This window comes from Nematolebias whitei, chromosome 10 (assembly GCF_014905685.2).
Source record: "Nematolebias whitei isolate Nwh7 chromosome 10, NemWhi1, whole genome shotgun sequence".
Classification (NCBI taxonomy): domain Eukaryota; kingdom Metazoa; phylum Chordata; class Actinopteri; order Cyprinodontiformes; family Rivulidae; genus Nematolebias; species Nematolebias whitei.
Window position 1 is genome coordinate 1,017,163 of NC_056507.1, and position 11,655 is coordinate 1,028,817.

Here is an 11,655-nt window from a genome sequence, read left to right on the forward strand (position 1 = left end):
GTCCAGATATAGGTCTAGGTCCAGATATAGGTCCAGGTCTAGATATAGGTCCAGGTCCAGATATAGGTCTAGGTCCAGATATAGGTCCAGGTCTAGATATAGGTCCAGGAGTATCTGAAAGACAAAAACATGTTAAGGATAGAAAAAATAATTACAAATACAAAACAGGTTGAGCAGAGCAAGTAAAGAAGCAGCAGAGAGAAAAGTGTGGTCAGTTTGTCCTCCAGCAGTCTAAGCCTATAGCAGCAGAACTAAGGGACAGCTCAGGAAACCCAAGCCGACCCTAACTATAGGATTTATCAAAAAGGAAAGTCTTCAAACTGGACAATGTGTCAGTCTCATGGACAGAGACTGGAAGTTGGTTCCACAAGAGAGGAGCCTGAGAACTGAAAGATCTTCCTCCCATTCTGCTGCTGGAAGCTCTAGGAACCACAAGTAAACCTGCAGTCTGAGAGTGAAGTGCTCTGTTAGTAAATTCAAAAAGTGTTCAATACAAAAACAACTGGACCTTATTTGTAATAGAAGTTAGGGTTAGGGTAATAGAAGACGTTTCGCTCCTCATCCGAGGAGCTTCCTCAATTCAAAGAGCAGAGAGAGAGGACAGCCTCAACATTGAAGTTTACAGAAAACCAACCCACACAGACCAGTATCTTCTGTTTGACTCCCACCATCCACTGGAACACAAACTCTCTGTCATCAGAACTTTACAACATCGGGCCGAACGCGTCCCCACGAAGACAGAAGGGAAGGAAAAGGGACAGAAACACGTTCAAGAAGCTCTTCAAACATGTGGATATCCTAACTGGGCTTTTGTCAAGTCAGAGAGGAAATCTACAAAACACACTAATAAACAGAAAAAGGAGAAGAACAGACGTAAAAACATTGTCATCCCTTATGTTGCTGGAGTATCAGAGAAATTCAGAAGGATCTTCAACAAACACAAGATCCCAGTACATTTCAAACCCAGCAAGACTCTCAGACAGAGACTGGTCCACCCTAAGGACAAGACACCCATACACAAACAGAGTGGTGTAGTGTATGCGGTCCAGTGCAGCGAGGACTGTCCAGACCTCTACATTGGAGAAACTAAACAGCCTCTTCACAGATGCATGACTCAACACAGGAGAGCCACCTCCTCTGGACAAGATTCAGCTGTTCACCTCCACCTCACAGATAAGGAACACTCTTCTGAGGACCAGAATGTGCACATTTTGGACCGAGAACACAGATGGTTTGAGAGGGGGGTGAAGGAAGCAATTTATGTAAAAAGAGAAAAGCCGTCTCTTAACAGAGGAGGAGCCTCAGATTCCCACTTTCTAAAACCTATAATGCAACTTTAAAACAGATTCCCAGCCGGTTTTCACACCTGATGGGAACAGAGGGGCCTCGACTGTGAATTAGAGGAACAAAGACTTTAAGAAAGACCTACTGTTAAGGTGTTGAGGTGTGACTTGTCAAATCTACATGTGTGTGTGTCTTATCTCACTCAGCCTCTGAACCTGAACCTGAACCTCTCACTCTCTGCTCTTTGAATTGAGGAAGCTCCTCGGATGAGGAGAGAAACGTCTTCTGTTACAAATAAAGTCCAGTTGTTTTTGTATTGAACGCTTTTTGAATTCATCATGTCCTGGATGACTGAGAATCTTCACCAGCACTCTGTTAGTAAAATATGTAACAATAAGATCCATAATATAAAATGGAGCTAGGTTGTTGAGAGCTTTGTAGGTTAGAAGTAAGATTTTGAATTCTATTCTGGATTTGACAGGGAGCCAATGGAGAGAAGCTAAAACTGGAGAGATATGATCTCTCCCAGTAACTCCAGTTAAGACTGGCAGCAGCATTTTGGATCAACTGAAGACGTTTTAAAGAAGTATTTGGACACCCAGATAATAAACCATTGCAATAGTCCAGTCTAGACTTGACAAATGCATGGACCAGTTTTTCTGCATCATCTTTAGATCAGATGTTTCTAATGTTAGTGATATTACGCAGGTGGAAGAAGGAGGTTCTAGTAACGTTTTTAATGTGGGGGATAAAAGACATGTCCTGATCAAAAATAACACCAAGATTTTTAACATTAGAGCTGGAGGACAGATTAATGCATCTAAGGAGGGAGAAAGACTGAAAAGTCTTATAAACACCTTCTCTTAGTGGGTCAACCAGTTTGATGGTGCTGGATGTCTTCTTTCTTCGTGTCTCCTGCAGATGGGGACTGGACTGTGGTCACCTGACGGGTTCCTGGAGCGCTCGGTGTTGTGGGTGAGCCAGGTGTGGCAGCAGCTCAACGCCTGTCTGACCCGTCTGGGGACCCACGAGGCTTTGCTGGGCCCACAGCTCTTCCTGTCCTGCCCTGTGGTCCCCAACAACACACAGGCTATAGTCAGGTGTGTGTCCTTTTACCAGTTTTACAAAATAAAACCAAACGGTTCTTTTGAATCTGATGGCAGCAACAGCTCAGAAAAGTTGGGACGAGGACAACAAAAGTGTGTAAAAGTCAACGGTGCAAAGAAAAACAGCTGGAGGAGCATTTCACAGGTCAGTCAGATATAAAACGACTTCAGAGGCTGAAGCAGGTAGAAGTAAAGATGGGCAGATGTTTACCAGTCTGAGAACATGTCTTAAATACTGGAACAACTTCAAAATAAAGTTCCTCAATTGAAAAATTGAAAAACTTTGAATCTCCATCGTCTGCAGGTCATAATCTGTCCTAATCTGATCAACAGATTAGAAGAATCCAGAAAGCTCTGAGATCAAAGGACAAGGCTGAAGGTCAGAACTGGATGGAGGTGATCCTTGGGCCCTCAGGGGCCACTGCATTAAACCAGGTCTGGTTCTGGTTCTGGACCTCACTGCATTAAACCAGGTCTGGTTCTGGTTCTGTTGTGGACTCAGGAACACTTCCACAGATCCTCATCTTTAAATACAGTTCATACACAGATGCTGCTTAAAGCTCTATCAGGCAGAGAAGAAGCCAGATGTGAACCTCGTCCAGAACTGAGGTCAGACGGGTCAAAAGTATAACTTCTTTTTGGACACAATGAACATCACGTCCTCCATGATAAAGAGGAGATGGACCATCCAGCCTGTTCTCAGCTCACAGTTTAAAGCCTGCCTCTCTGATGGTATGGGGGTGCATTAGTTACTCTGGCATGTGCAGCTCACACATCTGGAAAGACTCAACCAGTTCAGAAAGACATGCACAGACATGTTCTCATCCAACCAATGTCTTTTTCTGGGAAGTCCTTTTTTAATTAGGCAAGACAAGTTAAAGCACGGGGCAGCACGGTGGCACAACTGGTAGAGCTGCTGCCTCTCAGCGAGCAGGTCCCCGGTTCAAATCCCGGTCCAGAGGCCTTTCTGTGTGGAGTTTGCATGTTCTCTTTGTGCTGCGTGGGTTTTCTCCGGGTACTCCAGTTTCCCCACACAGACCAAAAACATGCATGTTAGACTGATTGGTAACTCTAAATTGTCCCTAGGTGTGAGTGAGAGACTGAATGGTTGTTTGTCTCGTTTGTCTCTATGTGTCCCTGTGATGGACTGGAGACCTGTCCAGGGTGTCCCCCGCCCCTCGCACAGTGATTGATGGACATGGGCACCAGCGACCCCCGTGACCCAAAATGGAAGAAGCGGGTAAAGATAATGGATGGATGGATGGATGGATGGATGGATGGATGGATGGAAGTTAAAGCGCAGACTGGGTCCATTACAGCAGCACGGCTTTGAAGCAGAAGAGTCCAGAACCTGAACTGACCTTCCTGCAGTCCAGACCTCACACCTACTGGAAACATTTGACACACTGTAAAACAAAATATCCAGTAACGACTCACAACCACTGACCTGCTAGAATCCTCCATTTGTCAAAGGGTCAGGGTTTGTGGATTCAGAATCAGCCACACAACCGACTAACAGATGAGGTCAGGCAGGAATCCCCGTGGACTATGATGTTTGCAGATGACATCATGATCTGTTGTGAGAACAGGGAGCAGGTGGAAGAGAACTTGGAGAGGTGGAGGTATGCACTTGAAAGAAGAGGAATGAAAGTCAGTCGTAGTAAGACAGAGTCCATGTGTGTGAATGAGAGGGAGGAGGTGGAACAGTGAGGCTACAAGGAGCAGAGGTCACAAAGGTGCAGGACTTCAAGGACTTGGGGTCCACTGTCCAGGAACATGGGGAGTGTGGTAAAGAGGAGAAGAAGAGAGTCCAGGCAGGATGGAGTGATGGAGAAAAGTTTCAGGAGTGATTTGTGACAAAAGGGTGCCAGCAAAGATCAAAGGTGAGACCAGCTATGTTGTATGGTCTAGAGACAGAGACGTGGACAAAAAGACAGGAGACAGAACTGGAAGTGGCAGAAATGAAGATGTTGAGGTTCTCCTTAGGAGAGACAAGGATGGAGAAGATTAGAAATGACATCATCAGAGGTACAGCACAGGTTGAACAACTGGGAGATAAAGTTAGAGAGGACACACTGAGATGGTTTGGACATGTCCAGAGGAGGGACAGTGGTTTGGACATGTCCAGATGAGGGACAGTGGGTATATTGGTAGAAGGATGTTAGAAATGCAGCTGCAGGAAAAAGACAAAGAGGAGACATGTGGATGCAGTTAGAGAGGACATGGAGGTAGTTGGAGTGAGGGCAGAGGACATGGAGGTAGTTGGAGTGAAGACAGAGGACGGAGAGAGATGGAGGAGGACTCGCTGTGGAGACCCTGAAGAGGAAAAGGCCAAAAGAAGAAGAAGAATCAGCCAGACAACAAGAGTGAAAAAATCAAAAACTTCCTTATTGATATAAAGCTGCTGGAGGTAGTCAGGATCCAACTGCGGTGACGAGTCCTCGCAGGAGGGAGAGAGCCACCTGTCAGAGCTTCTCAAGCAGGCGAGGTGGGACCAGCTGCTGGATCTGGGCAGGACGTCACCGTCACTGAGTGAGACGCAGCTGCAAGGCAGAGCTGAGGAGAGTTTGGTCGGAGCAGAAATCCAAGAACAAGGTCCAGAACACAGGCGGGGGTCCTACACAGGGACTCAGAGTTCCAATAACAAGTCCAAAGGGTCAAACCAGAATCCATAGTCAGAAGAAGTAGTCAAGAACCAGGGTCAGATGGGCAGAACCAAACCATATGAGGAACAGGCAGAATGATAAATCTACAAGACAGACGTGAGGTTGAGATGAGATGATCAAAACAAGACGTGAGCATGATCAAGAATGGTTGGATATCAGGAACCAAGAATGGTCCAATAATCTGGCAGTGAACTAGCATGAATGTGGATCTTAAATAGTGAGGGGAACAGGTGTAGTGCTGAAACTGCCGAGGGGGCGTGGCAGAGTGACGGAGAAGCAGGAACAGGACATGGAGAGCTGTGAGCAAGGCAGGGGACAGGACGTGATCATGACACCATCATGACACCATCAGACCAAAATGGGACAACATTCTCTCCTAAACCTCCAACAACTGGTCTCCTCAGGTCCTTCTAAACCTCCAACAGCTGTTATTGTCAGGTCCTGGATGTTCAGACATTTGATTTGTTTGTGATGTTCTACTGGGAATAAATTATTAGTTTATAAACTTGTTCTGTATAAACATTTGACCGAGTGGAGTGGGGTTACTTTTTTGAGACTTTAAAGTTGTTTAAATTTGGTCCCAAATTTTTATCATGGGTGACGCTGATATGTACCTCCCCCATGGCGACGGTCTGCACCAACTGTAACACATCTTCCTGTTTTAAACTGCAGCGGGGAACGTGACGGGTGCCCACTCTCACCACTTCTGTTTGCTTTGTCAATAGAACCATTAGCTTTAGCTTTAAGGCTGAACTCCATCATTAAGGAGAATAATCGACTAGGCACAGAACACAAAGTCTCTTTATATGAAGACGACATGCTTTTATAAATATCAGATCCCCTTACCAGTGTCTCTGAGTTACTTAACTTGCTTGAAAAATCCAGAAGATTATCTGGTTATAAGGTTAACCTTGAAAAGAGCGAGCTGATGCCTGTGACCTCTATAGAAAAGAAAATCTTGGACACTGTTGCAATTAAAAAACAAGTTTTAAAAACTTTAAATACCTTGGGATCTGGGTAACTCTATAAAACCAATGATCTGCCTCTCATGATGAACCTTAAACAGGACCTTTCTAGATGCAGTCCCTGCCTCACACCCTGGGGGGCAGAATAAACTCAGTAAAAATGAATATACTAACTAAATGTTTATATTTGTTTCAGAATCTGCCAATCTTCCTTACTAAACCCTTCTTTATCAATTTGAACAGCCAGATATCAGCATTTATTTGGAATAACAAGCACCCATGGATTGATAGGAGGGTCCTGCATCTGCCCCACAGACTTGGAGGCATGTCACTTCCTAACTTCATGCACTTATTGTGCAGCTCATATCAGAGCTCTTTCACTCTGGATGGGTAAGGACATCCCTTCTCCCAGTTGGGTGGCCTTGGAAAAGGCTTCACTTAGATCCAGCTCCCCCTCTGCATTACTCTGCTTTTGGCTGCCTTTAAACATCAGTATCAACCTACACTTCTGACCCAACTGTGACCTGGACAGTTGAGATCTGGAATCAGTTCAGGAGGGCATTTAGCTCTACACAGTTACTGTTTTTGGCTCCTGTGTCAAATCATATGTTCACTTCCTCAGTAGCTGATACAGCTTTTGACAGCTGGGTCTTGACGGGAGTGCATTCACTGTGTGATCTCTGTTCATAGATTTGCCTCTTTTGAGCAGCTGGTACAGAAGCTTAATGTTCACAAGTCACAGTTTTTTAGATATCTGCAGCTGAGACATTTTGTGAGATCTAACTCTGTTTTCCTTTGTACCCCTCTAAACATTTTGTGGCTAAGATTTTAGAGTGCAGGTATGGCACCAAGGGGACCCTCGGTAAAATATATACACTGCTCAGTTCATACCATGAGTCCAGCTTGGACTCCCTTAAGCTGAAATGGGAAACGGACTTGGAGGAATCCACATCAGACCCATTCTGGAGAAGGATCATTAAGAACATTTACTCATCTTCAATCTGTCTGAGACATGCTGTACTTCAAGGTGGTGCACAGGCTGCACTGGTCCAAAGACAAGCTGTTCAAGATCAAGGCCAACCTGGACCCTGCATGCAACTGTTGTAAATAAACTCCAGCTACACTCCTGCATATACTGGACTTGTACCAAACTGCAGACTTTTTGGCAAGCTATATTTGACACCTTCTCTGGAATATGTGACAAATCTGTTCACCCATCACCACTCATGTCACTGTTCAGGGTGGTCCCTGTGGATACGTCCTTCAGCAGGAGTGAGAAGGATGTGATTGTCTTTGGCTCTCTCTTGGCCTGGAGGTTGATTTTGTGAAACTGGAAGGACCCACACCCCCCAACATATGTACGTTAGATAAGAGAGGTGATGTACCGCATTCATGTAGAAAGAATAAGACATACGCCGAAGGGTTCTGTAAAAGGATTCTGGGACACATGGCAGCCCTTTGTGTTATATGTGGAGAACTTGTCAGTACCAGTTTGATTTATTTTTGTTTATGTATATGTGACGGATCTGGTGGGGGAGGGGTTTAGTTCTTGTTCTGGCAGTTTGTTTTTTGTGTTATTCAAAATGCTAAAATCAATAAAAAGACCTTGTTTAAAAAATAACTTGTTCTGCTGGCGGATCATCTGATATTTCTGCTGACCTAACATTGTAATGGGAGACTGACCATGACGTAAACATGTTTACATGAACTGCTATGAAACATTTGTTGTTGTTTTTTATCGGTAAAATCAGCGTTAGAAGCCGGTCCTTGTGGACCGTAATGATGATGTCATAACTGCTCGTCTTGTTTTCTGGTTCATGAGTCTGACCATGACTGTGTGTTGCGTTCACCCCAGGTGGCTGGCCCGACTCTGGAACACTGCAGTCGTCCCCCGTGTGGAAGAGGCAGTTATCTCCCAGGTAACAGCCAAGCACTCTTCCTCCTCATCCTCTTCCTCGCAGCAACTGTCTCCTAGCAGCCGTGGTCTAAGTGCCGGACAGCAGGCTGTGGTGAAAGCCGCCCTCAGCATCCTGGTCAACAAGGCTGTTCTCCCGGGCTGCCCCCTCCCTCGACACGGTGAGTGGGCGTCTCGGACCCTGATTCGATCCTGTTGCTCTGAAAGTGAGATGGTCGAAGGAAAACATGGATGAAACGTTGCCGTTTTTGTGTCCGACCCTCAGAAATGGACAGGCACCTGCTGGAGTTCCAGGGAAGTTCTTTCCCTCTGTCGGCCCTCGGGTCCTACACAGGAAGTGGCAGCAGGGGAGGGAGGAGGGCGCGGGACAGCGGGAAGCTGAGACGGTCCAACACCAGCCCTCGAAAGAAAGGAAGCGTGTCCCTGACGTGGAGCTGCAGCGGTTCCTTCAGAGAGGGTGAGAGCACCTCCTCCTCAAAGCCGGCACGCGAACCTTCTCACTTCGCTGAAGAGCTGATAGTATTATTTTCATTCATTCAACCTTTAGTTAAACAGATAAGTCACATTGAGCCTCAAAGACTCATTTACAAGTGAGTGTATCAAAGGTGTATCTCAGTCTATTGTCTGTGTAATAAATGCACTTTAATGGTCAAACCAGCTGCATTTCGTCAGGGCGGTGCAGCTGGTTTGACGGTTCCAAGCAGAGAGCAGAATGAAGGTGGGGAGTCTATGGCAGGCCGACTGTGTCATTAATAGTGTAATAATGGTGAAGATTCGCAGTTATCCAGGACATGGTAAATTGAAAAAAGTTCAAGAAAAAAAACAAGAAAGTATAAAACAACAAAGTCCACGCTCAATAATCCAGGTATAAAATCCAACATTTTTCAGTCAGGTCATCTGGACAGTTTCTTTTTTTGTGCTGAAAAGAAAGTGTAAAGTATAATTAAGTGTTCTGATTCTGATAGCCACGTTTACCTACTACATGATACAACAGCATGCCTTACTGCTACTACTACTCTGCTGCCCCCAAGTGGCTGAAAGTGGTACTGCTCTTTTTCTTCAGTCAGAATGAATGGAAACGTCATATCTCAGCCAACAAATGGTTTGTAAATATGGGAAAAAAATCTATAAATATGTCGCTTCGGCTTCATTCTCTGTTCAGTTCCCGTCCAAAAACTACATTTGCTCTTCTTATCCCTCAGCGATGGGGACATGGGCATTGTTAATAATTATTGTTTATTGTTTGGGGTGGGGGGTTCAGGGCTGTAGCGTTGGATGTTTCCTGTCAGAGGCTCTGCAGACACTGTGACCAAACTGACCCAGCTTCAAGACGCCATGACGACTCTGTGACCGACTGAAGAGAAACCAGGAGACAATGAGAAGCCGGTGGACGTTTGGAGACGTTCCTGAGGCCTCCTCATGAATACCGTTCACCAGCTAGTTGCCAACATTCGCAGTGAGATGTTCAGGTTCAGGCGTCTGCAGCTTTACAAGTCGTGTCCTCACAGGGGACAAAAGGAGGTGAACACTTGAGTCCAGGGCCCCTCTGCTTTGGAGCTGACAGATGATAAAACATTCACTGCTGTAGAAACATTTAGCCCAAATCTACGGATGTGCTGACAAAAACAGGCTCAGAACTCAACCAAATAAAAATGATGAAGACCTTAGAGGCCTGTAAAATGTCTCACAGTGAACTCTGGGGGCTTCTAATGGGCCATACTGGATATATTTATGGTTCCATTTGTTTTAGAGCAGAAACTGTGGAAAAGATACATCTATTACTTTCAGGAAATAAAACGGCTTAAAGTGTAACTTGTCAAATTCCCATATTTGTGCTCTTTGTATGGACAATGTCCACAAGGAGGCTCTGTGGGCTCTAACAGCGCTGCTCAGTGTGGACCTCTGCAGACATGGACCTGAGTGAAGCTGAGCTTAGATCATCTGTAGTTGGACTGAAGTCGATGCACAGACCATGTCTCTGGAGTTCATCCAAACAGCCTGAAGTGAGACCGTTTGTCCCTCTGCCTTTTTTAATAAAGTTGTTTTTGATTTCAGGTTCCCTGTCCAGCTCAGACATCAGCATCAGTCCCATCAGACGCAGGTGGGTGGCTTTCTTAAGCAGGTCTGCTTCAATTCACCCATTAGAGCGATGAGTTGGTGTTAGTGGTCCCACCAAGCTGCTGCTCGACACAGGAAGTCGCCCTCTGTTCAGATAACATCAGACGCTCCGTCCGAGCCATGAAGTACACAACTGTAACTAGAAAGTTCCTGGAGAAACTTTGACGGGGACTGCCAGGCTGCTGCCAATTTAACCTTTTGATTTGACAGGACTATGTGTTGGGGTTCATCTCAGCTCCCACTTCACCAAATTTCAGTTCAAAATGACCAAAAATCAACGAGTTATAGTCATTTTTTTCTTGTAAGCTATGGTGACCATCTTGGATTTTTTTTGTTTGTATTTAGCATGTGATAGGGAACGTTCTCATCATCACCACACCCAATTTTAGCTCAATGTCTCTAAAATGATTTATAGTATTTTTCCTTTTTATCTCAGGCGGCCATCTTGGATTTTTGATTTGCATTAGGAATGTATGAAAACTCACTCTCAGCTACGACCAGAGCAAATTTCAGCTCAATATCTCAGACTCACTGACTTGTGGCAGTTAGAAGCTGTTGAGTTCTGTCCGGCATTTTGAATGAGAAAAATGGCGTCTTTGTTTGCAAATTACGTCGTCATGGTAACTCAAAACACCAGTAAAAGTAACAGCACACATCACGGTGCTGAGCCGGTCATTTTAATATAACGTCTGTGGGGGACACGTTGAAGTTCAGGCCACATTAAAGTTGATGGAAGAGTAAGATATAAAGTTAAACCCCTTGTCAGGTGGATAATAAGAATAGGTGCTGCCTTACTGGGCAGTCCCCATTGAAAGGCCCAACATTACCTGAAGGAATGCACAACACCCGCCGCCTTGAGAAGCACACTTTTCCATGTCTCGGATTATTTTGTGATGTTGGAGCCATTTTGACCAAACCTTGGAACGTGGAGACACGTTCCTGCTACGTCTGCTGCAAACAGTGGCGGTCTCTTTTTCAGGGGGAGGACTTATCAGGATGTCTTCCCCGTGTGTTCTCTTCAGTACAAAAAGTCTGACTCAAATCACGTGAGATCTGCCATCTTCCATGTTGTTGATGTGTAACCAGGCCTTAAAGCTGGCGCTCAGGGATGAAGAGGAACAAAGTGCCCCCCGCTCCCTGCCCGATACACCCAGGTGGCTTTTTAAGGAACATTTAATGGTTGAGAGGTGATGACCTGTGTCTGGTTCACATACAAAGCTGGTTATCATCAGTTGTCATAGTAACAGACTCAGGTCAGACGTGAACTGGCTTCATGAGACAAAACATCCCAAACTGAACAGAGACACTCAACCTGCCTCGTAGTTCTGCCCTCTGGTCCCAGAGTGAAGCTCTGCTCCTGCAGGGCTGTGGTGCTGAGGATGGGACAGGACAGGTTTACTCTGATGACACACACTGAATGAGCTGGGATGCTAACATTAACCCTTTGTCTGCAGGGAGCCTGCAGGTCTGCCGGTCTTCTCTGACGATGAGACAGATCTGATCAGGGAGCTGCAGACCATGTGCTCCAGCAGGTCTGAGCCGGACATCAGTAAGGTACTGTCCTCTGACATTAGTACTGTCCTCTGACATCAGTAAGGTAC

At 45.5% G+C, this 11,655-nt stretch overlaps 1 protein-coding gene across 1 annotated transcript in view; it reads left to right on the forward strand.

Moving 5' to 3' along the window:
* Positions 1-11,655, forward strand: part of cttnbp2 (cortactin binding protein 2) — a gene marked incomplete in the record, with an annotated part of 103,299 nt that overhangs the window by 85,895 nt on the left and 5,749 nt on the right. The window contains 6 exon segments of the mRNA XM_037683059.1: positions 2,206-2,384; positions 7,877-7,940; positions 7,983-8,097; positions 8,202-8,393; positions 9,992-10,037; positions 11,509-11,608. Of these exon segments, the coding sequence (XP_037538987.1) occupies positions 2,206-2,384; positions 7,877-7,940; positions 7,983-8,097; positions 8,202-8,393; positions 9,992-10,037; positions 11,509-11,608 (696 nt within the window).